The sequence below is a fragment of the Rhinoderma darwinii genome, chromosome 2 (assembly GCF_050947455.1).
Source record: "Rhinoderma darwinii isolate aRhiDar2 chromosome 2, aRhiDar2.hap1, whole genome shotgun sequence".
NCBI classification, from domain to species: Eukaryota; Metazoa; Chordata; class Amphibia; order Anura; family Rhinodermatidae; genus Rhinoderma; species Rhinoderma darwinii.
In genome coordinates, this window is record NC_134688.1 from 207,574,135 (window position 1) to 207,600,635 (window position 26,501).

General features: G+C 37.7%; 1 protein-coding gene across 1 annotated transcript in view; it reads left to right on the plus strand.

Moving 5' to 3' along the window:
- The window catches only part of IMPG2 (interphotoreceptor matrix proteoglycan 2), a 91,542-nt gene extending 71,813 nt beyond the window's left edge, over window positions 1–19,729 (plus strand). Inside the window, exons 8-21 of the mRNA XM_075851117.1 lie at window positions 837–916; window positions 1,184–1,342; window positions 1,617–1,675; window positions 1,776–1,796; window positions 2,457–2,707; window positions 3,183–3,268; window positions 5,407–7,248; window positions 9,986–10,205; window positions 12,147–12,357; window positions 12,473–12,661; window positions 14,928–15,132; window positions 15,822–15,901; window positions 16,661–16,741; window positions 17,636–19,729. Of these exons, the coding sequence (XP_075707232.1) occupies window positions 837–916; window positions 1,184–1,342; window positions 1,617–1,675; window positions 1,776–1,796; window positions 2,457–2,707; window positions 3,183–3,268; window positions 5,407–7,248; window positions 9,986–10,205; window positions 12,147–12,357; window positions 12,473–12,661; window positions 14,928–15,132; window positions 15,822–15,901; window positions 16,661–16,700 (3,443 nt within the window). The 3' untranslated portion in view covers window positions 16,701–16,741; window positions 17,636–19,729. The remainder of the gene's footprint in view (window positions 1–836; window positions 917–1,183; window positions 1,343–1,616; window positions 1,676–1,775; window positions 1,797–2,456; window positions 2,708–3,182; window positions 3,269–5,406; window positions 7,249–9,985; window positions 10,206–12,146; window positions 12,358–12,472; window positions 12,662–14,927; window positions 15,133–15,821; window positions 15,902–16,660; window positions 16,742–17,635) is intronic.
- Window positions 19,730–26,501: the final 6,772 nt, after the last annotated feature.

Genomic DNA, 26,501 nt, shown 5'->3' on the forward strand with positions numbered 1-26,501 from the left:
TGCTTATATAGATGTAGGAGATATCGTGAGGAAACACTATGTTAATGTAGCATTGTTCTGCTCAAAATTAGGGAAAAGAACATTGTGATGCAATGTGGACAAATGTATGCACCAAATGATACACTTACATCTGTAAACTACATTTAATAAAGTGTTAAAAATGGGATTCAGTCTATGAAATATTTTCCATTAAAGGATATTCCAGTAAACATGCATCACAGCAAGGTGAGCATTAGGTGATACCCATTTCTGACCGTAGGGGGGGGGGTCATCAAATTGATAGATTTACCATTCATCCCTCTACTGTCCGAGCAAGTTCCTTCATTAATATAGCTACTCATCTGGCACTGTGGTGGCTTCCATAAGGCTGATACAGTAGGCACAACTATAAGTAAGTCATTGTTGTCTTAATGGGACCAGAAATTATCTATGTGATGTGACAAGAGTATTCAAGGGTAGGGTCTTACATTTAAAAACAGGTGTGATGTTGAACACATGTACCAGTCTTCAAAATTCATTGTAGGTAGTCTTCCCTTAGATCCTATATGTTTGGGGGCTGACAATAAAAAAATTGCAGGAATAATTTAGTTTCTAAAAAAATATAATAATGTATCTAGTAAAATAAACATTAGGATTTCATGCCAATTTCTTAAAACTCTCTACATTACATTTTCTGTAATTTTCACTGTTTCATTTATTTGTCCTGTAGCCAAATACAAAGAATATGTAGTATAATACATTGAAAGGTGAAAGAGAATGTTTATAGTATCTTGCAATAAAATGTTTCAAATTGTACAGTATTACTAATGCTAATCTTATTTACTTTTTTCTTTTAGATGCAGCAGCCAATGTACCTCCTCCACATGAAATATCTATTGAGAATTTTTCATCTACTACCCTTCTAACTGAAGAAGATGTAAGCGATCACATGGTATTCCCATTTTAGTAATTTATGTCATAGCCACAAAATATGTCATAAATGCCTGATGGGTGCGGGTCCCACCTCTGCTCAATGGGGCCTGTAGTGGTTCTGTTGCGGTGCCCATAATTTTGACGGCAAGAATAGCTCTGCATGCTATGTTGTGTGACATAAGGCTCGGACACACCATACTTTTTATTTACTGAAATATTCAATCTATGGTAAACACTAAAATAATAAAACTATCTATGTCATTTACTCCAGATGGACAACGAAATAGTCAAGATGACGGAGAATCCAAGAAAACCAGTGGACAAAATGGTTGAATTTAGTATCCTTATTCTAAATGAGCCATACAAAAAGGAGCTAACTGACAAGTCTAGTGATGCATATAAAAAGTTTACTGGAAAGTTCATTGCTAAGGTAAGATCTGTCTATGTGAGAACAATCTGTAAGATACTGAATGCCCACAACTGCTTTATTGTTGTTATTCTGAACAACTAAGTTAACGGCTAACCAGCTTTACCAGTACTTCTATCTCCTAACTAGTGGGACTTTTGACAGTGAGCTGTACATCTGTTTTTTACTATTTAGTCAATGTCCTTTGCCAATAGTACAGGATTCTACATGTAGTGAGGTCCCATTTCATACATCTAACGGTAGTAGACATAATAGTTTGTTTCATCTTTTCTTTCAGATGGAACCCATATTTCAAGCTCTGCCTGGATATAAAAGAATAATTGTAGAAAAAATCAGGTATTGTTCATTGTTTTGTTTGTAATAAAACTGAGCAAATTCTTTAACCAGTTTAGTAAAATGTCAACTAATTTCTAATGTACCATCTTCTTTATTTCAGTCCTTCCATACTGGATGACAGGTACAGTGAACAGGGAGCATTGAATTGTTTGTCTCTTGTGCCAAGTTGAGGGTTTCCACTGCATTATTTAATTCCAACCATCTTTGAGATTTATATTTAAAAAAAAAAAAAAGCATAAAAATCTACTGAAAAATGTAGCTAAAAATAGAAGTTTATTACTATTTACCACAAGTCAATAAATATCCCTTAATTTAATTGTTACGATAATATTGCTATTGTGGTATCACTGAGAATAGACTTTATAAATCGCTCATGTTATCGATATCATTTGTTGATCTGAAGGGCTGCAGTCCGTCCACTATATTAGAATTTCTTTCCTTTAGCAAGTTTCCTTTAATCTGACTTCAGGTAATCTAGTAATGCCGACAGTTTGGTCATTTTTTTTGTCATAGAACAGTCTTGTAATTTGGAACTTTTCTCACAGTGGTGCAAGCAGAATGCTAAACTTGGCGCATCTAGCTAGATATGTTAGACACTAGTTTTTTCTTTATATATAAATTTCAGTGTCTAAAACAGTTAATAAATGTGGTACACAACGTGTACGCCAGAATTCTGGATCAATTTCAGGCAGAATTCTGGCGCATTTTGAAAATTAAGTCTGCCACATTGTGTTTTGTCATATTTGTATTGTAATATTTTTTGCTCTTTTTTCTACTGCAGAGATGTTTTACAAGTACAATATGCAGTTATTTTTGAAGGTGATGCAGATGCCATTAACAGTGCGACCTTGGACCTCATGAATCTCCATTCCAATAAAATTGAAGATGCCTCATTGAATGACATTGAAGATAATCCCACTGCTCTTTATACAGTCAGCAGTTTCAGAAATTACATAGCAGATGCTCTAAAAAAACAGATATTACTAGCAGATACGTTGGATATTGATGCGGAATCTCTGCAGCTTGTTAATGGTAAGTATTTAAAGATCATTATGTTAAAAGAGTTATGTGGGGACCAAAAAGTATTACCAGTGTACTCCCTGCAATATGAGTACATCGATTACATACAGCTGGGCCGGTCATATGACAAAGAGTCGTGTCATCAAGGAAGACTGTGCAGCTAGACTTCCGGTCCCCCGCCAGCGCTGTTAAAATCTCATAACCAGCGCGATGCGGGACCGGATTGTAGATTAGCGAGTGTACTTACATACTGCAGTGAGTACACTGCTAATACTCTTCGGTCCCCACATAACCCCTTTAAGAATTTTTGTAGTACGCGAGAGGGAAATATGACGAGGGGCCCGGATATGTGTAAACGGGACCTTAGATTTAAATTATCACTTTAGTATCAGAGTGAATTCCCCAATCTGATACATTTACTTAATACTGTGTCTAATAATTATTTAATACTTCTTAAAATATATATTTACCACATTTTTTTTTTTAGTAAAGACCGTTCCATCATACCTTTACAATGAATGGAAATCTGTAACTGAGAAACCGGCATTTCCTATTCCTTCCACAGCTGATGTTGTAAGTACTAGATTACACTATCCAGAAGTAGAGTATACATATATATATATATATTGAAGAAAATCCCACAGCACTCCATGTTAGTGAAAAAAATGGTGGTTTATTTAGCCAGCACAAGCTGCAACGTTTCCGTCCTGCTATAGGACCTTTATCAAGCATTGCTTGATAAAGGTCCTATAAAAGGTCCTATAGCAGGACGGAAACGTTGCAGCTTGTGCTGGCTTAATAAACCACCATTTTTTTTCACTAACACGGAGTGCTGTGGGATTTTCTTCAATATTGATCTATATCCCCTGGATCGGGATTGCTTGCTTGCACCTGAGACCATCTTGGAATTGCATTGTGAGTGCTGCTGCTTTTCCATTGTATATATATATTATACTGCATTGTATAAAATAATGCTCACATTTGTATTAGCAAAATCTAAAATGTTAGAACAAAAGATTAGGTAAGTTATTTATTATCAAATATGTATTTCTTGGGATACACTATCAATTGTATCCCTTCAGTGGCCACTGAATGCAGTACACGTTTTTTTTTTACCGATGCGATTATATTGTGGAGCAATTTGACTCTTTTATTTACCAAGCATCCAAATGAGTGCTCAGGGGCAAAAAGCAGGATTTTTAAAGTGAGGTTTCCAAACGCATACTTTTCAAACCAAGTTATTTTCATCATGCTCCCACTATCGTCTGGTTTTTATGCCAGGAGTATTGGTCTGCACGTGTCCACCAGTCGAGCCTTTATATTACAAGTTCTAATAAAAAAAAGGGCTAGGCGATATGTGCTGACCACTACTGGTAGCGTAAAAAACCAGCGTAGATAGTGCCACACTCAGTGCCCCTTGTAGATGGTGCCCCACACTGCCCCCTGTAGATAGTGCCACACACAGTCTATGTAAATAGTGCCACACACAGCCCATGTAGATATTGCCACATACGTCTTCCCGTAGATAATGCTACACGGCTCCCCTTTAGATAGTGCCACAGTGCCCCCTGTAGATATGGCCACACACACACCTTTTAGATGTCACAGTGCCCTCTGCAGATGCCACAGTGCCCTCTGTAGATAGTGCCATGCAGCCCCCTGTAGATAGTGCCACACACCAACTGTAGATAGTGCTACACATATCCCACTGTAGATAATGCCACAGATCCCTGTAGATAATGCCACACACACCCCTGTAGAAAGTGCCACACAGTTCCCTGTAGATAGTGCCGCACACCACCTGTAAATAGACCCCCCCTGCATGCGCCCCTGGAGCTGGAATCTGATTGTTTCCTATAGACAACTTCTTCCATTTCCTTTGCACTAGATTTTATAAATTTTTCCTAATGTTTGAAATAATTACTCAAAATTCTTCAATTATATCATTGAAAATAAATATGTTGCTTGTAAAAAGATAAGAATAAAAAGCTTAAAAGTAAATTATTGGGAAATCTCTCACCAATTTCTAATATAAGATTCTTTCTTACTTTCAAAAGTTTTGTTGATACAAGTAGGCTGTCCATGAGACTATTTTGTACTTAACATATATGATTAATTGGCCTCTCTGCTTTGAATACGTTTCTATTGCATTGCTTATTGTAATAACGGTTAATAAAAACGATAGCTTCTATCTATCTATCTATCGATCTATCTATCTATCTATCTAGAAAAACAAATGGATCCAGCCGCACCGGTATGCTGTGGGTGCAAGCCAACGGGATAAGACCACAATCCCAATGGTATATAAGACAAAAAATAGGCAGCACTCCGTTCAGGTAGAGGTGAAAAAAGAGGGTACTTTTATTGTCCCATAAACAGTGGCAACGTTTCAGCTCCTTCCACTGGAGCCTTTCTCAAGCCTATTTTTTGTCTTCTATCTATCTATCTATCTATCTATCTATCTATCTATCTATCTATCTATCTATCTATCTGTCTGTCTGTCTGTCTGTCTGTCTGTCTGTCTGTCTGTCTATCTATCTATCTATCTATCTATCTATCTATCTATCTATCTATCTATCTATCTATCTATCTATCTATCTATCATCTATCTATCATTTGTAATAGCTCAGTGGCTCCAGATGCATGGTTCTCTTTTCATATTTTATCTGTTTTACTGTTCTACTATCTAATATGTCACCTTTATATTTTAGGATAATGCATTACAAGCTGAATGGCTTCCAACTGGTTTTTCAACTATAAAGAACACCTATTCAAATGAAGAAACAAGTGAAGAGCTTACATCGAGAAGTCAGGTTGCCCTGGAAGCAGAAAGCCCTGTTGTTACCGAAGACAATGATTTTAAAGTTTATGCCACCTCAGCCTCGGAATACATCTTTACTACTCCAGCATATGACTTAGCCTTCCAGCTAGGTACAATTTCAGGTTCACTGGATTCTAGCACAGTCACAGTTACCGATTCTGTAGAAAATCAAGAAGAATCTGGAGACAATGACATTTCATTGTTTCAGGAGGCAACTCTAAGCACATTTCCTGAGACAATAGCTCCTAATGAAAGCCACGTCATCACCACCTATCTGCCACCAACCCCAATTACTTCTTCAGCTGCAGAACGCAATTCAGACATTGTGACTTCTGCAATAGCGGCTGAAGAGCCTGCACTAAGTGAATCCTCTTTGGGAAGTCTATTAAATAAGACAGAACAAATATATGCAGATAGGGATATGGTGATATCACAAGTTACTTCTGAAAATATGAAAGAAGCAGCTGAAATACTTGTAGAAGACAACTTACTGCCAACAGCAGAAAGTATTAAACATTTATATGAGGGATCTGGCTCAGGATTTGGACATATGGCTGAAGAAGAAGTTGTTACATGGTCTTGGATAAAAACTACAGCGGTTACAATTTCCTCTTTTAAAGGTCAAATAATAGATGTGGATTTAATGGACACAACAGAAAACTATGAAGACCTAATTGAAGAACATTTTACGGATATATCTCTTGATGAGAATATCGGATTGGTTAGCACTCAAGTCAGCCCCATTTTAAATGAGGACTCCGATGTTACACATCTCCAAAGCTCTGTTTCCACATCCAGTCTAGTAAATCAGCCTCCACCTGTGTTGTGGACACCTCAATACTGGAATGTTGAGTTGTCAGTGCAAACACCAGAATCTTCTGATATACAAGGAGACTTTTTCACAAGTGAACCAGATGTCTTACATGGTAGCACAGTGGATGATTCACCCTCTTTAACAGAAGATATATTGTGGTCTACACCAGAACCTCCATCACAGACAAGCCTAGCTTTGGAATATGATGTATATATAACAGAGAATTCACTTCCCATTGAAATAGAGCCACTCAAGCCAAATATTGAAGTCCATTATTTCACCACACACACAGTTCCAACACCTAGTGAACATGATAACACAGTTACAACCAGCTCTGACCCCGTTATTTTGACGTCATCAACTAATGATGTTAAAAGTGAAGAAGTTGTATACTTTACATCGATGACATCGGCTAAACCACAAGAAGAAATGTTAAATACCCTACCCAATATAAAAGCTAACAATACTCATTCACATAGTGACATTCATTCTACAGGAGAAAACAACATGCCCAATATAATCCCTATGATAAAGAAAGGGGAAGCCATTACAGATTCCATACAGTATGAACCACTTCCCAGTGTCAGCTCTTTAGGCCCAACACGTTTTCTCACCCAAGATAAAGAAGTAACCGTTGATGTTCAGGATATATCTCTGGAACTTGATCACATGAGCACAGTATATTTTCATCCTGACATGAGTCCAGAAGAGAGAAGCATGATAGCAAAAAATATAGACTCTACAGATTTGGCAGGTGTTGTGTTTTCTACTCATGAGAACAATGTCAATGCTTCAGCAAAGGCACGAGCGCTTGTGGTGTTTTTCAGTCTGCGTGTCACTAATATGATCTTCTCAGAGGACTTATTTAATAAACACTCCCCTGAATATAAGGCTTTGGAACAAAGATTTCTCGAACTGGTAAGTATTAACTTGTCAATGATAAATAAACTAATGTTTATGCTTTTAGTTAGGCTAAGTTGGCACTACCGTCATCTTCCGTTTAGCTCTCTTCCATCAGATGAAGAGCTGACCAAAAGCGTAAACAGAAAGCATAGCTTCTGTTTGAATTACCATTGTTTTCAATGGTAATTATTTTGTTTTAGTTGCATTCTGTTTGCCTCCGTTCACTAGGTTTCTGTTTTTTTTTTTCACGGAAGCAAAAGTAAAAAAAGACGGAAACCTAGCGAAGGGAAGCAAATGGAATGCAACTGAAACAAAAGAATTATCATTGAAATCGGTGGTAATTTAAACAGAAGCAATGCTTTCTGTGTAAGCTTTCGGTCATCTCTTCTTCTGAAGGAAAGAGCTAAACGGAAGATGACGGTAGTGTGAACTTAGCCTAAGTGTCAATCTCTAATTGTAACCGTTAGAAACCTTTAGATGACTTGTTATTGTAGAGGTGTTATTGTGTATGTGAGTGGCATATGTCATTGTGTAAATGCTCAGTTTGCTTTGCTAACTAAGACAAGCGCTAATAAAAATTTTTTATCTGTTTATGTTGTTTTAGTAAAATTGTAGATATTTTCTTTTTTTGTAAACAATTTAAATATAGTAATTAATACCATAAATTAGAAAGTAAACAAAATAGTCATTGAGTTGGACAGGTTCCTTGGGTCTACTGGAGGAAATGATTCTGAGGATCCAACGTTGATCTATATAGAATATGTGACAATGCCACTTTCAATTGCAACGTACCCTTTGTTTTTTTTTATCATTAAACATATGAATTATCATCACTAAGGCCACCTAAGTGGCAAATAATTGCCTCCAAAGTGAGCTGCAAATCGGGTTGTATTAGAGTTGGGGCCACTGGAGGATTATTTGGTACTCTGACGGGCAAGTCCAACCATAATAATGAGTTTAGGTTTTCAGTCAAACTCTGAGTTACAGTCACAGTTAATGCCTAAATAATGTATTGTATTGTAAAAACTACCAGTGTGATGTGTCTATACCAATAGATCCATAAAATGTACGGTGTGAGAGATGGAGAATAGAGGATTTAGAAAATACGTAAACAATTATTATAGGAAAACTGAAGCACAATTAGGTAAGGTTAGGGCAATCCAGCTATGGCAACTTTTACTTAGGTGCCCATGAGATATCTATGTGTGTTGTCATATATACAGACTAAGATTTGTATCCCTCCATTTCTGGTTTTAAGAAAAACATGAGCACAGATGACAGTAGGGAGAATGGGAAAGGAGCTATGGTCAGACTGATTTTTCAGTGGGCTCAGACTCTGACACAATAAGGGACACCAAAGGCTCAGCAGAAGACAACTTAAGTCAGAGCTGACTTTAGAGCCAAACAATTGCTCTTTATTATGGGTGAATTGACATATAACCTATTTGACCTTAATAATAATAATAATAATAATAATAATAATAATAATAATAATAATGTAGATGGAGGTATACCCTCAGAATGATTTCCTCCAGTGGGCCCAAAGAGCTGAAGTCCGACATGTTAAAGGAAAAAAAAGAAGTGACTTTAAATGGGACTAAGTAAAAACTTGCTCTGCAGACCCCTTGTTTTCTTCCTCCCCTTTTTCATGCATCCAGTAGGAAGGTCAATTCTGGTGTGTACATAGTCTAAAACGGGTTCTAGTAAACTGTAACTATAGTAAGAATTCAGGTATGTTTAGAATAATTTCTATCATTCTTGTTTAGAGTTATTGCACGTACTTTCCAAGATACTGTTACTGGCCAGAGAGGATGTCTCCTATGAATTATGTTCTCAGAAACAGAGACGATTTTAAATAAAAATTGAGTATCAGTGTGATTGGTGCAACTTCCTAAATACATTTTCTTTTTAAATTCGATTTACTTTTTGAGATACAGCTTCTTTGTATCCCGTATACAGAGCAGCTGTATCATTCGCTAAGACCTGAATCCGACAGGTTCTCGTGACTGACGAGTTCAGTGCCAGCATGTCAGTGACACGTAGGTTCCACCTATAATCGATCACATCTAAGTTATAAACTTAGATGTGATCGTTAACAGCTCAATCCTGTGTGACCCGCTGACACTGAGCCCCGTCAGTGCCACTGACCTGGCGGATACAGGATTCAGCGCAAGATACAGCTGCTTTGTATACGGGATACAAAGAAGTTGTATCTCAAAAAGTAAATAGAATTTTTACTAAAATGTATTTAGAAAATGGCACCAATCACACTGATACACACACGCACGCGCACACACACGCACACGCACGCGCACGCACACACACACACACACACACATATATATATATATATATATATATATATATGGCTGCACTTCTTGTCACTTTTGCTAATATGATTGCTGCTACAAAATAGAAATCTCTGCAATTAAAACAAACATAATTATTAAACTTTAGCTACTGATCTAACGTTTGATTTACTAATTCACGGCTGTTTTAAATTTTGGGTGGAAATTTTCTTTAGTACCAGATCACTTTGACATTTATTCTTGTATAAAAGACAAGTTTTTTTTATCAATTTTTGTTTAGCTTTAGTATAGCTATAATATAACTTTATCTGAAATGTATGCTTATTTTATTCCCTTACCCAATCTAATACTCCAAATGAAAAAACAAATAATAAAAAAATGATTGCAAGAAACCCTAGAAGTACACTGCGCAGATTACTTTTGTCATTCTTTTTATGTTTCAGTTGGTACCCTATATGCAGTCCAATTTGACTGGATTTCAAAACCTTGAAATATTGAATTTTCGGAACGGCAGCATCATTGTAAATAGCAGAATGAAGTTTGCAAAGCCTGTTCCACGAAATGTAACAAATGCTGTGTACATCATTCTTGAAGACTTCTGCAACACGGCTTACCAAACTATGAACCTGGCTATTGATAAGTATTCGTTGGATGTTGAATCAGGTACTGCAATAAAGGCTATGGGGTAGATTTACTACTGTGTCTGGGTCTGGAAAGTGTCACAAAATGCACCAAATTGGCCCAGTTTGGCGCAACTTTGATGTTTGCACCGCACTACACTCTTTTTAAAAATGTTCGAAACTAGGGCATGGCTCAAATGTGCATGAAATACATAAGAGGGTGCGTGGCTCAAATGGGCATGGATTACATAAAAGGGCGTGGCTAAAATGTGCGGCAAAAATGCAGCAAAAAACTGGCGCAATAGAAATCAAATGAAAAGTGGTCTAAAAAAGAGAACAGTGTCTAACAAATCATGCAAGATGCGCCAAAATTATCATGCAGCAGGCATAACTGTGATAAATCATGCATATTGATACACAGTGCTGTCTTAACCTTCTTTTGTGAATACCTTTATTATGAGTGTTATATGTTGTGTTTATAATATAAAGGTGAATCATTGTAAAATGAAAATTTCTGCAACTTTGATATACTTTGTTTGTAAATGTCTCACTGTTTTGTGCCAGTGAATGGAAATATACTTGTGAAAATCTGTACACTTCACTGCACAGTTTTTCGGACTGTGAAACTTGGATCCTAGTGTCTTCCATGTGCTGTCTGTTTTTTTTGCAGACCCATACACTAAAATGAGTGAGATGGACCGCAAATGTGGACAACAATAGGACCTGTTCTATAATTTGCGGAACAGACACACGCATCCTGCAAAAAAGACCAAAAACCGATGTGTGCAATTCCCCATAGAAATGAATTGTTCAGTGTGTTATCCAGAAAAAAATGGATAGGATACTGAAGAAAGCAAAGGTTCTGTGCATGAGCCCTTTGAGATGAAGTTGTACTATACCTAGTCTCAGGCAATCCTCTATGAACTAAATAGCCTGGACTCCAGACTGATATACAATAGGAAAGGAGAGAGGTTTTTATTTTTGCTGCTGATCAGTTAAGCTCACAGAAGATTATCTAGACTGGTTTCACTTGTATCCACTCCTTAGTTGTAAAGTGTATTACGTCTTTATGGGTGTTTCACCTCTGGATATAAGGAAATATGTTTTCATCCACTGATAGCAATCAGAGATCTTAAAGTGTAACTAAACTTTTATAAAACTTTTGACGTTGTCATGGTAACATGTTAGACGTTTTGATCAGTCTCAGTCCGAGCAGTGAGACCCCCACTGATAGCCAAAACAAAGCGGCGTGCGTTGTGCCAATTTCTGATCGGCTTTCCTTAGAAATCCGTGCTAGTGGTGCACAGGCTCAATATAAAGTCTATAAGTCCGTACACTGCTTTCTCGGCCTTCCAAGTAAGGCTGATCAGAAACGAAGAGGCACAGCAGTCATCCGATCACTCGTTTTAGCGATCGGTGGGGGTCTCAGTGCTCAGACCCCCACTGATCAAAGCTTCTGAAGTGTCACTGTGATGTCAGAAGTTTTATAAAAGTAAGTTACACTATAAATAAGGTATTAAATTACAACATATTTTATTTACATAAAATCGGGAACCCCATTTAGATAATGTTAACTGATCTTCGTTTTATTCAGAAGACCTGACTTTATAGATTCCTGTATTCATCCCAATATTATCAGAATCTGATCTATATGGTTGAAGTGTAACAAGTTAGGGATTATAGTAATCCAAGGGAGTCAAGGGAGTTTTACTTAGGGAGCTGGGGTGAAAGAGGACTAAAGTATACAGCTCTTTATGAATTGCAAGATCACCGTTGCTACATGTTGTAGGTGGACTTAGTACAGCAGAATAATTCCAAGAATTGGCATTATTTTAGAGAAAGAAATCCCATCACCACCTTCCATAACTCCTAGAGGTTTTTTGTTTATTTCTGTCATATCACTCTGTTTCTTTTAGACTATGCAGCACGCAGTTATCAGAATGAAATGTATATAATGCAGATTTATTTCCCTCACTTTAACCAGGGGACGTAGCTGACACTTGTAAATTCCAAGCTTGCAATGAGTATTCTGAATGTCTAATAAACAAGTGGAGTGGTGAAGGAGAATGCGTTTGTAACCCGGGTTATGTCAGTGTTGATGGCTTACCATGTCAAAGTCTCTGTGATCTGGAAATAGAATTTTGTCTGAATGATGGTAAATGTGATATAATTCCTGGACAAGGAGCAATATGCAGGTAGTTATTTACTGTTCGCCACATTTTATTTTTGTACCGATTTTGTACATGGTATTGCAATGTATTGAAGTTTTATGTATTCATAGTCTTTGTATTATTTTCGTTATTTCTTCAGGTGTCGAGTAGGTGAAAACTGGTGGTATCGTGGAGAACACTGTGAGGAATATGTCTCAGAACCCTTGGTTGTTGGTATTGCCATTGCATCTGTTGCTGGATTTCTTCTTGTGGCATCAGCTATAATATTTTTCTTAGCAAGGACACTTAGAGTACAGAATACGAAGGGTGATTCAGAGGAATCTGGAGGGTGAGTTTATTTAGAACTCTCAATGTCAAACACATGTATTTTAGATATGTATTCAGTACTGGATCTACATCTCAGGAGTCAGCAAAGAAAATCTTGAACTTTAGCCTAGGTTCACACGACCTATTTTCAGACGTAAACGAGGCGTATTATGCCTCGATTTACATCTGAAAATAGGGCTCCAATACGTCGGCAAATATCTGCCCATTCATTTGAATGGGTTTGCCGACATACTGTGCCGACGACCTGTCATTTACGCGTCGTCGTTTGACAGCTGTCAAACGACTACGCGTAAATTGACTGCCTCGGCAAAGAAGTGCAGGACACTTCTTTGCAACGTAATTTGAGCCGTTCTTCATTGAAGTCAATGAAGAGCAGTTCAAGATTACGGGCGTCAAGGACGCCTCGCAAAATGCGAGGAGGAGCTTTTACGTCTGAAACGACGCAACTGTTTTCTCCTGAAAACAGTCTGTATTTTCAGACGTAAATGCCACTTCTCGTGTGCACATACCCTTAGCCTCCACGCATCAAATAGGCCAAAGCTTAAGTCATGTATAGCTTTTAAATGTATTGTGCGCTATATTCCTCAACAGAAAAATGTACAAAAATATAGGTACCTGAAAAAGTTCTTGATAATTATGGTTGAGCACCATTCTTCTTAATTATGCCAGAAAACTGGGGGAAGTGTTATCAAGCACCTTCTGGTACCTCTCTGTTACGTACGATTTATATATACATGTACAATAGTCAGATTTATTCTGGTAGGTGAATTTCCCTCTACTAGGCACACCTCCTCATTGAGTAGTATGCATGTTGGTAATTCTAGCCCTGTATGTAGGCTGATAAATTGTGCAATATAAGAGTGGTGGTGCTTTCTTAGATTGTCTGGATTCTTCACTATGGTCCACCAGGCTCTCTATTGTTTAAAACATATTAAACTCTTTAAAAAGAACATGTGAACTCTGCTGAAATCATTGTATTTCCCATAAAATAACAATTCTGGAGCATCTTTTCCTAGAACTCTATGTTGTGCTGTTCCTCGGTTATTCCCCCTAGAAATGTATGAATAAATTGACAACTGGGTGTTATCAGTTGGAGGTGTGTCCCTACACAGACTTACAATGTCCAATCAGTGCTGACAAGGTGAGACTGTGTAGGGACACACCCCTTGACAAGGAGAATGGTAGCACCCAGTTGTCCATTTGTTCATACACTTCTTGGAGGAATAACAGAGGAACAGCACAAAGCAGAGTTCTAAGAAAGGGTAGAATTTCTAAAACAGTATTTACTAAAACAGACATATAAGGAGAGTTGTCAGGTCCCCTTTAAATAGTCATCCAAAAAGTGTATTCTTTGCTCTTCTACTGAACATTAATTTTGGATTCATGTATGTATTTAGTAAGTATGTGTATATATTGTGTGTATGTTGTGTATATATTCTATTTATATAGTCAGTGTGTGTATTTACGTGTATATGGGAGTGTGTATACCTTTGTATATCTGTATGTACTTAGTGAGTGTGCAAATCTAAAACTTTATGTGTAAAAGTTACTTATCTATGTGTGTATGTAGTCTGTAGTTGCTTGTATGTGTATTTAGCTATATTCAGGAGAACACTTTTATATATTTGTATGGCAGAAAGCTCCTTTGTAATTATTTACACTTTTTAACAGCCTACACCCTTGGTATCATTAATCTGCTTTTGCATGTAATTGTAGGAAAATAACCCTTTGTACAGTACTTCTAGCTGCTAGCCATGGAAGCAAAGACTTTTGAGTCAGTATGTTTTGTACTATTGGCTGTCTCTGGAAGGATTACATATTGCTATGATATTTTTGTAGGCTAGACCCACAAGGTAGCTACTGACTGGGGAAATTAAGTAGAAAACAGGGAATGATGGAAAAGAATGGTGACAGAGTCCACAGTGACAGCTAGTAAAACAATATAGGTAATGTCTATTAGCCTAAAAGGATAGTCGGTAATGGTTGATTAAACTACCAAATAGACTCTATGGGTTAGACTTAAATGGGGTAACCCGTTCTTTTTAAAGAAAGTATTTATTTTTTATTTTTTATCAGAGTAGGTGAAATCAAGTGTGTGATCATATGGATACCCTCGGACTGTCTTGAATTGGGCAATACATTATTGACTTTGTACAGTTTGTTCTATCAGTTAAAGCCATAAAGCAATTAATTCACTCTTCATCAGACTGTTCCACTTATTTAACATTTATTATAAAACATTTTGATACGTTTTTTCTATCCTGCAGAAGACCAAGTGACAGTCTGTCTTCTATTGAGAATCCTGTTAAATATAACCCTATGTATGAAAGTGACATCACAGGCTATAGTCATTATTATAAAAGATATCCACAGCTCCCATCAACCAGCACATCTACAAGTCCTGAGACATCAGCCGACTTCAGCAGTGAAGAAATCCGGCACATTTATGAAAACAGTGAGCTGACTAAAGAGGTATATAGATAATATATCTCATAATCGTATAATATTTTATTTAATGAATTTCTCTTTAACGTTGTACTTTTATTAGTAGTAAATTAGTTTATCAAACTGAAGATGACTCTATTCACTTTCACAGTCACAAAATCTATAGTAACTAGTAAACTGAAGCTAAAACAAAATACAGTATCCTTAGCGCTACACATTAGTGGGAGTTTCACGGAGACCTGACTGTAAATGGGCGTCCTCCGTTTCCATCACTCACATTGATCTTACTGACAGAGGCTGGACATGCACACTCATCTCCCTATGAAACTCTGTTTTATATTCGATCTTTTTATCCACATTGGTTAGAATCCGAGCTACCTTTCTTGGCACCCAAGGCACTGCCCTTGCCACCGAGTATGCTTATTTCAATGCCATATTTTATTATAACAGTCCTCAAATGATTATTTTACCTCCTCTACTGCCCTTCCTTAGTTGGAGTGAAGAATCATTAGGTCACTTATGTAACAAACATGAAGCTTTCCGTACCTGAATTGATCTCATGTTTCAGATGTTGGCACAGTGGCTTTTTGACAGGTGCTGCATTTCCTTCTATTGAAAGTCATATGGTAGCTGCTTTCTATCCTGGTCTTACCTTCAATAGCTGCATCTTGCTACCACTACTTAAGAGTCATTTTCTGTTATAATGTATTTTGTAGGAAATTCAGGATCGAATACGAATAATAGAACTTTATGCAAAAGACCGACAGTTTGCTGACTTTGTGAGACAGCACCAAATGTAAGTTGTGGGGGGAATTTATTATCAGCTTTACCCTTACTTTTTGGTGATAAAGTTGCATATTTTGGTTCACACCATATTAGTGCAACTTTTCTCACCTCTTGTCACTTTAAAAAATTGGCAAGAGGAGTGGGTGGGGTTAACTGAGAGGGGAGGGGCAGCCGTCATACCACCAGATTTATTATTACTAACGGCAGAAATTGGTTCAAATTATAGAACAAATCTACGTCTGCTTATAGCAGGCCCAGATTTTAATTTCTGTCATTCAAACAGTCCATGATTATTAAAAGGCGTGTTCCTCTTAATAAATTTGGCTTATCTTACTCCAACGCACTTTGGATTAAAACTGGCACATGAAACGCCATTCTTAATAAATCTCCCCCTCTTTTCACACTACAGATTTTCTATTACTAGGCTTATCATTAAAGGGGTTTCCCAGTGAGAAAAAAATGAATGGCCTATCCTCAGAATAGACCATCAATATCTGATCGGTGGGGGTCCAACTCTCGACCCCCCCGACCAGCTGTTTTAAAGGGGCTGCAGTGCTCATGTGAGCACTGCATCCACTTCATTCTTGTCACTGGTCCGTACTGTGAAGCGCCAACACACTTGTAGTGGCAGTTCACAGTATTACAGCCTTCTACCATAGGATGTATAGTAGTGTCATGTACCACATGTCGACTTGCACACAACAAACTAGTCTATATTGAAAATATGTACAAAGTCTTATGCTTAATATGATTTCTAATTTTTTAATAGGTCCGTGGATAATGTTAGAAGAGCAAGTTCAACAAGTTAATTCTTCATTTGTTTTTTTTTACCTACTTAAGGAGAAAAAAGGTAAAGTTTCTATTTTTGATTTTTATTTTGCACAATTATTGTTAAAGGAACACCCCAGGAAAACTGTATATATTGTTATATGCCTAATACCTACCTGAGGGTTAGTGCATGAGACATGGATTCAAAAAACATAAGATGGAAGTCATGTATATATACATCTATCGACTCATCCGTTGCCCATAGGCTCCGTTGTTAAAAAACATACCGTGCGGTATGTTGTTTTTTTTTTACCATAAAAGCCTATGGGCATCTGTTGGAGGCATACGTTTTTTTCAAAATGAAGCCTATGGTATATTACGCCACTCATCTTGGATATGGCGAGCCAAGAAAAAAGTTAAAGGGTTCGTCCCAATATTAAATGTTATCCCCTAACCACAGGATAGGTGGTATGCTGATCGGTGGAGGTCCAACTGCTGGGACAAACACCAATCACGAGAACGGGGTTCTCGAGCAAGCACATTGCCACTCCATTCACTGTCTATGGGACTGCTGGGGATAGCTGAGTACAAATCTCATTCAAATCTGTCTCATCTGACAGGAAATATATCTGACCTGCTTAAAAATCTATAAGATAACTCTGTTATGCATCTAAACAAGGGAACCATTTTTTTTTGTTGTTCAAATTGGTTCAATCAAACAAAATATCTCTCTATGTAAACAACCAATTTAAATCAACCATCTAGTTATTGGTATTAAGATGGCTATACACATAAGATAAAAGTCGGCAAAAAACGCCGATTTCGGCCCAACAATCTGTGTATGGTGGCCTAGATATATGCAATATATAATAGTGCAAAAATGCAAATGGATATGATATTGGGTCTTGTTAATTAAAATACTGGCCATTTATATGAAGCTTATCTAACCATATTTCTTTTCTTCTCATCGGTTTAGGAATGCATGGAAGTATTTGAGAAGAAACATCACTTTTGCCATTACAGTAGAAATGAGTTACCTCATGAACAAGCAGTTTATGCCACACTTGTAAATACTTAGCAGTGGATTGTGGAATGAGTTATAATGAATGAATATTGTGTTTACCTCTAGGAGAACAAGTTTTTAATGACTTTTTTTTTAACAATATGTTCAATATGTTTCATGGTTTTTTAATATCAATAGTCTATTGTAAAGGACATGCACACATATGTAAGGCGTTATGATTGTTATGTGGTATAATTAGAAAACTAATCAAAAGCTCAAAGATAACAGTTAGTTGTTGTTGTGCTAACAATGTCTGTCAACTGCCTTCTAATATTTTACATCAGCCAGATCATCAGCCACTAGATGGTAAACTCCATAGAGTACCAATGTGTCCCATCAGGAACGATGGTTATTAATTGGGAAAGTTATTATATGATGATAGAGACTGCATCTTACCTCTCAATGTTGAGTTCTCAATATCATAATGCAGGGGAAGGTTGACTAGTCAATACAATGTCATATGTAGGTATAATCAAGAGACGGAGAAAAGACCTCATGTATTAAGGTCTGCTTTTCTGCTTATGAGAAAGGTCTTCTTTAGGCTAGGACTTCATGACAGACACTATTCGGATGACACTTTCACCATACTCATCACATACAGTATTAGGCTCTACGACCGTGCAGTATTTACGGTCAGTAAATACTTCACGGACAGGCCGTGCAGTGTCACCCGCATTTTCAGACCGTGCTTACAGTAATACATATAGGAGCATGGTCCATAAATGCTGTTTCTTGAGGCTCATCTCTACGGCCCTGACACACACCTGTAACACATCTATCTATCCATCCATCCATCCATCCATTCATCCATCCATCCATCCATCCATCTATCTCCATCATCATCTCTCTATCTGTCTTCTATGTCATGTCTATCTATCTAACTACAGCACAGATTACCATTAACCGCAATGGGTAGTGGGATACAAGCGGATGTCTCAAGGATTTTGACACGAAATCCGCTTTGAAATCTGTGTGAAAATTCCGCTATGTGAACAAGGTCTGAAGTTGACCATACACATGTAAGAAAAGTCTGCCAAACCCACTGAAATTGCAGGTATTGGCCGATTATTTTATGTGTATGGGGGCCTCCTGACTTTCCCCCAATGGCAGAAGTTGCAGGAAAGAAGAATTGGGCATGCTGAATTTCAACATGCCCGAAACTTTGTTCCCACAAAAGATAAGACACTGCCATAAGTGTCTTGCTGCAGCGGCCTACTCCCCTCTCCCCATTGATATAAACATGTATGCTCAGCCAAGTTTGCATGTTTATAGCGGAGTTGGCACAAATAGCTCTCAGCCAAACGAGTGTTCTCATATATATGGCCATCTTAAGGTTATACAACCTGTGCCCTGCAGTTAATGGTGTTAGAAGGACTAGTTTATTTACTTGTGATTAATGCTTGTGTAGAATGTAAAGATGCATTACACTGTACATAAAATTGGTAAGCCATATTTTTTGTTTTACAACCAAACTACACACTTTGCTCACAAACTTTATGCTCCTCTCTTGTTTGATTTATGTTTCTGGAATTTGTGTACTTTATGCTTAAGGTGTGCCTTCTGTATTGGTAAACAACTGTTTTCATGTATATATAGAGGGTGCACTTCATCAATGTTCAGTTGTACTACAGTAATAAATATAGATGCTGAGCATTATGACTAGATAGTTACATTCCCCACTATGTTACTTTGCTGGGTTTGGTTCCATTATAAGGCAATGCATTACCATCCTCCCCACCCAATGTATACCAAAATAACAAACAAAAAAAACTGAAAGAATACACAAAAGAATTCACATTATATATTTTAAGCTGAATGTACATAAAAATACTACTTAAAATGTGTTCTGTCTGTAAATTGGTTATCATTATAAGTTTCTTATAAATGTTGACTTATTGGGCAATTTAGTGTAAAATTTATGAATGTCACCCAATGACTTATTTCAATAGTTCAGGTTTTTGTTGTCTGGTTTTACTATGTTACATGAATGTTGTAACTACTACATATTGAAATGTCTCTGTTTTTGTACTTTGATATCACTTTGAAATATATCCTTACTAGCAACTTTTTTTTGTCAGTGTCTCAGTCTATTGTATATATATATATATATATATATATATGTACCTTATTGTCTACAACCGAGCGGTGCTCGCAACCGTCGTTTGAATTTCACTGTCCATCTAGGTATATGATTTAAAATTGGTTGTCTAATTTAGAAACCCATTCTCATATACTCTATTAGGGAATTCCTAGTCAATAGAGGCGAGTCTCATGTTCAGGATCCTTATCTCTTGGCTAGGGTAGAGAGTGGCTACAAAGAGCAACTCCTGCTCTGGAGGACCGATCCTGTCCTACGTTACACATGATTGAACACTTAAGGCCCTTTTACACGTGCCAGTTATCGGGCAAACCAGCGTTTGCAGAACTCTCGTTCCCGACCATTGCCCTGTGTTCACAGGGCAATGATCAGCCGATGAATGTGCAAATGGAATTGTATCGTCTGTGCTGCAAGAAATATTATCATTGTTGGCAACATGTGCTGCCGACATGATAATAATGTATGGGGACGAGCGATTGGAGAAATGAGCGCTCATCCACATACTAGCTCCTTGTGAAAGGAGCAAACGAATGCAGATCAACAAGCTGTCTCCTTGATCGGCTCTCATTTGAACGGCCAATGTTGGGCCGCGTAACAGAGCCCTTACTGCAAGATTTCCCCACAGATTTCAGAGGATCGCAGGGGGTCCCAGCAGGGGGCACTTTGTGAAAAGTTTACTGTCAAGCAACCCTTCTAACAACTATGGATTGTCCAAAGCGGAATACGTCTTTCAAACATAAAACAGACCCATAGCCATTAAATGTTCTGTATAGTGCCTCTATGAGAATTCTATAGGCTGTTTTATAAATTGGTACAACATGGATCCATAATATGGATATGTGCATGAGGCCTTATGCTACATATAAGCTTGATCTGAACAAGCGGCTGAGCACTGATAAGTAGGTGAAGGCCTCCATAGGAGATGTATTTTCAAATTATATGAATTCCAATGAGTAGGAAAAATATTAAAGTAGCGAGTTGTAGAATTGTGAATGGATAAACTGTAGTGAGTCGATGGAGTGGTCAACCAGACAATAGTGATGTGTCTATAGTGTGATGTGACTGATGTGATGTAAATGAGGAAATATGGCTCTGCATGAAACATATCCTTCTACCCAAGCTTATGGATGATAGATAATGACATAGTGACCCCTTTACCAATTACGTTCTTTCCGATGGATTTCATACCAAGGAGACCAAAGCATGTCTTTTCCTTTATTTACGGAATCATGGAAATCTTACGAGTAATTCTAGACAGTCCCTAGTATTTCTAAATTTTACTCTCCCATAGGTCTCAGAGACATTAAACAGCACATATATTCTTAGTTGTGATCACTAGGGTAAATTTGTTTCATTCAGATATATGTATTGTAAAATGTAAAGAATAAGGTTCATATAAGAAATGGTATTTTCTAACATTTCGTGTAACTCTTTTTAATTAATAGATATAGACCAGAATTTACTTTAACCATTACTACACTTTTCAGTATTCAGCAGCTCAGTTGGTTTCCTGTAAAGCAGATTAAGAAAAGCACGTTGAAATAGATTAAAGGGCCTGTAGGTAGCAGGGAAACATTCTAAGCATATTACACATTAGAGACTTAAGATGCAAAAAGACAGATGACCCATAATTGAACTGCCACCTGTCAATCATTAAGTTATAATAATCTCCTAATGGATAAGGTATATTAAGCACCCTGCTATGTGCTTTAGCCTTTTAATATGTGTTGACTTCAACTTATTAGGTAATTATGCTATTTACAACATATAAGTGTGAAGTGATTGCATTTCCTTTTTATTTTGAGCAACAAGTGATGTGAATTCAAATAATGATTTTAAATGATGAATATAAATATAAAACCTGTACAAATAGGTCATACTAGGTATCATTCTGCAAATCCGTCATCTGTAAGAATGGTATAAATTTCAAATTAGCCATAAATTGCATGATGATCAACCATTGCCAATGATGGAACACAGGGTTGCCAACTGTCCATAAAAATAGAAAACTTTTTCCCAGTCTCGGTAAAAATAAAATATTGATGTGTCCATGATTTTTTGTTAAGCTGGAGGTTATCGTGATTGCAATTTTCATGATTTTACAAGTAGCAGTAAATGCTGCTAATGTGTTCATATTAGTATCTTACTGCTCATTCATTATGGCTTCCCAATTAGTTCATAAAAAATGTTGGCTGTCTGAGAGTTTTGGGAACGCTGTCTAGAAAAAAAAAAAGAATCTGATTCGCAACCTTATCTCAAAAATATCTGTCACAGAGTGTTGCCAAGGCTACAGTTGCAGCAGGAACCTGTGCAAAAATTCCTACACCCAAGTCACTCCCAATGCAGAAGAATTCAGAGAAGAGTCTCCCTGGAATAGAGTGTATCTGTAATAAACGAGGTAGAGTCAAGTAATTTTGGGAAACTCAAGCACCTGCCACAGTATGCCTGTATGCCTATATTATGCCTATAGTACGACTGTATGCCTATACTACGGCTGTATGTCTATTAGGCTGTGCCAGAGGCATGACCTAGTAGTTTGCCTGTTAGTATTACACTAATAAGCTAAGTATAAGCCTCCTCATGAAAACAATTGAGTCCAAATGAACAAAGAGAATTAAATTTAGATATCGCATTAATTGACGCTAATAAACCAGGTTAAACATAATCGATAGAAGTATTTTCACTTGTTTTTCAGGCTACACCATAGGCTTTCTTACTCTAACAATCCCCTTATCAATTCTACCAACACAAATCATAGGGACTTTATGGAAACTAGGAGCATATAATGAAGACTGCACTGGGCGATAACTTTTTTTTTTTAGGACCAGCATGTAGGACTAAGAGGGCAACTGAGAATTAATCTATCCGGGAAGTGCAATTTTGACTATCCATTTTTTCTGGATTGTGGGCTTCCTTATTAGGGTTAGGATTTTTTTTTATTTTTTTTAGCAATTTTTGTGTTATTTGTCTGTTCTATCCATTTTTCTATTACTCATTTAATCTATATAGTAAAATCCTTCCTACCTAAAATTGCAGTAAATAATGGTCTTCTAGAGGGGTGGTCCATTCAAAGAAGAGGGTCAACATACATCAGATATGAGAAAAATTCTAAATCTTTTACAGAAAGATCTGGTCGACATCAGGGGTGGTCTTATGGAGAGGTTTCACTGTATATTAGTAGAGACTAAATTACTACTTTAAACTGTAGCTTAGATGTGGCCAAATCAATTGAATATGTACCTAGTGCTTTAAAATGTATTTTTCATCAGATAAAGATATGAATATTCAATATAGTTTTATGAAGTGCCGAAACTACCTCCACTTGATGGACATGTGTCTTTTTCAACCGTACGAACTATGTAACTATGAATATATGGAGGAAAGGCATTTACTGTAAACAGCATATAAAGCCAATTTTGTAAAGCCAAGACCGCAGGAACTTCTCCTAAAGACATCAGTTATGCACCATTGGCTAGATACTCCATGTAGTGGCAGTTTCTGAAGTCTTGCTTCGGCAGGGGCGTATCTATAGGGGTAGCAGTCAAACCCAAGCCCTCTGCCAGTATTATAAATGACACATGGTAGGTGTGGGTCCAGTTATAAATTTTGCTTTGGGGCACAGGAGCTTCAAGTTATGCCTCTGAACTTGGGGATTGCTTTGAAGAATGATGTAAATTATATAATTACATAACTTTTTGTGCACTTTTTGTGCACAGAGAAAAACAACAATCTGTGTTTGTTAATTAACATTCGGCACATTAAAAAAGGTAATAAATTTCCTGCTTTACTAATTTGAAAACCATATCCCTACTGATATCCTTTTAGTATTCTTTTTACTGGAATGCATAATTGCATTGTCTCTAAGAGATTGCTATTTGCCATCAGGGGGATAATTGAATTTGCCCTAATTGGCGTCAAACCTATATATAGCATAGGCATAATGTGTGGCAGCAATCCTCCTAAGAATGCAAAGCACATGTGTCAGGAAAGTCTAATCAAAGCATTAGTTAATAGGATAGACTTCCGTATAGATCCCTCTGGACATGTGTAGGGCTTTTTAATTTATTGCTAATAGTAACAGGAAATGTACAGTCTACTTACCAGCAAAATATGTATGTTATTATTACTGTTATTTTTTTATATTATTACTATTATTTTGTAATAGGACTGCATATATTGTATACACTTAAGTGGCCATATACATTTTGTGAGGATTGGCAGAAAATATGTTTGTAGGGAGCTCGACTGGATTTCAACTTGCCTAATCCTTTGTTCCTTCCTAAAATAAGCAAGATATAATCAGATAATACCAGAATGTGTGGTGGGAAAAGAGGGGTAGCTGCGGCTCTCTATATTGATATAGAAATTTGCATGTTTATAGCAGTTTAAGGAGAGATAGCTGTCGGTTATGAAAGTTGTCTTATGTGTATGGCCATCATTTGCTAAAAGAATAGGCACATAATAGTAATTCCTTAAAATGTCTACTAGGATACCAGTAGTTTTATGTATGAGTTGGGGGTTAACCCCTTCGCGCTCCACGATGTACTATTCTGTCATGCTGAACACATCGTTCTCGCTCAGTGACGGAATAGTACGTCCTGGGGAAAATGCATCGCCATTTTCCCCCGCCGTTTCATCGAGCTGTGATGCCTGCTGTTTCCGACAGCAGGATATCACAGCTCAGTGTGCAGGGAACAATCGCAGTGGTCCCGCCTCTGCAATCTCTGCTATTGGTTAGTCTTAAACAGCCAGCGCACGCACATGGGAAATCATTATCATCACTAGCCCATGATTCTCTGGACTATAAGAAGGGCCCTGCCCCTTAGCTCACTGCCTGAGCGTTGTTAGCATTCCCATGTCAGTCTTCCAAAAGATCCCTTAGTGTTGTCCTGTTTCTGTTGTTTCCCGTGCCCTGCTACCTGTATTCTGTATCCCGTGCTGTGTCCTTGTTCCTTAGCCTGTTAGTGTTGGAGTCGTGTCCTATTGCATCTGCCACGTCCAGTGTCTTCTGCCACGTCCAGTGTCATCCGCCACGTCTGGCATAACCTGCTGCACCCACCTCCATCCATGCAAAAGCCTCGGCCACTATCTGGACTATTCAGGTACCCTAGTGCAGGACTTTGTATTGCTTGGGTGCTCTGTTGTTTGGCCAGCTGCCTCACTGCTACGGCGGTGCAGCCTAGTGGGTCCACAGACCGTGACAACGACCGACCAATAGCATCGATTGCATACATAATTTCCTGCCCTGACCTCAGATCCGGCCGCACCCACTCTCTGTTGGAGTTTGTTAGTCGTAGAGAGCGGTTGTGGAGAGAGTCAGTGCAGAGTAGTTAGAAAAAAAAACCCTGATATATATTTTTTTGCTTATCCCACCTTCTGGCCACTTCCCACTCTTGTCCTTGTGTTCACCTTGTGCTCCCCTTGCTAGTTAGTTTTGTATTAGGGTTAGTTAGTGTCAGGGAACCGTCAAAAAGCATAGTAAGGCACAGCATCAGGGAATTTAGCATCAGGAATCAGTCACCGTAGTAAGGTTTAGTGTTAGGGTTCCATCACTGTAGTTAGGTTTAGCGTCAGGGAAGTTCACATAAAATCAGTTGTTTTTGTCAGGGAATCGTTGGGTATAACATCGGGGAATTTAGTGTCAGGAATCCGTCACTGTAGTTAGGTTTAGCGTCAGGAAAGCTCGGAATAATCTAGTTTGGTTTAGTGTCAGGGAACCGTCGCCATAGTTTGGTTTAGTGTCAGGTAAATTCACACAAAATCTAGTTAGGATTAGTGTTACGAACCCTCACCCTTGTTAGCTTTAGATTCAGGGAGGTCCACTCATTCTATAAAAACAAAAAAACAACAAAAAAAATAAAATATGTATATATATACACTACCGTTCAAAAGTTTGGAGTCACCCAGACAATTTTGTGTTTTCCATGAAAACTCACACTTATATTTATCAAATGAGTTGCAAAATAACTAGAAAATATAGTCAAGACATTGACAAGGTTAGAAATAATGATTTTTATTTGAAATAATAATTTTCTCCTTCAAACTTTGCTTTCGTCAAAGAATGCTCCATTTGCAGCAATTACAGCATTGCAGACCATTGGCATTCTAGCTGTTAATTTGCTGAGGTAATCGGGAGAAATTTCACCCCATGCTTCCAGAAGCCCCTCCCACAAGTTGGATCAGCTTGATGGGCACTTCTTGCGTACTATACGGTCAAGCTGCTCCCACAACAGCTCTATGGGGTTGAGATCTGGTGACTGCGCTGGCCACTCCATTACAGATAGAATACCAGCTGCCTGCTTCTTCCCTAAATAGTTCTTGCATAATTTGGAGGTGTGCTTTGGGTCATTGTCCTGTTGTAGGATGAAATTGGCTCCAATCAAGCGCTGTCCACAGGGTATGGCATGGCGTTGCAAAATGGAGTGATAGCCTTCCTTATTCAAAATCCCTTTTACCTTGTACAAATCTCCCACTTTATCAGCACCAAAGCAACCCCAGACCATCACATTACCTCCACCATGCTTGACAGATGGCGTCAGGCACTCTTCCAGCATCTTGCAGTTGTTCTGTGTCTCACATGTTCTTCTGTGTGATCCAAACACCTCAAACTTCGATTCGTCTGTCCACAACACTTTTTTCCAATCTTCCTCTGTCCAATGTCTGTGTGCTTTTGCCCATAGT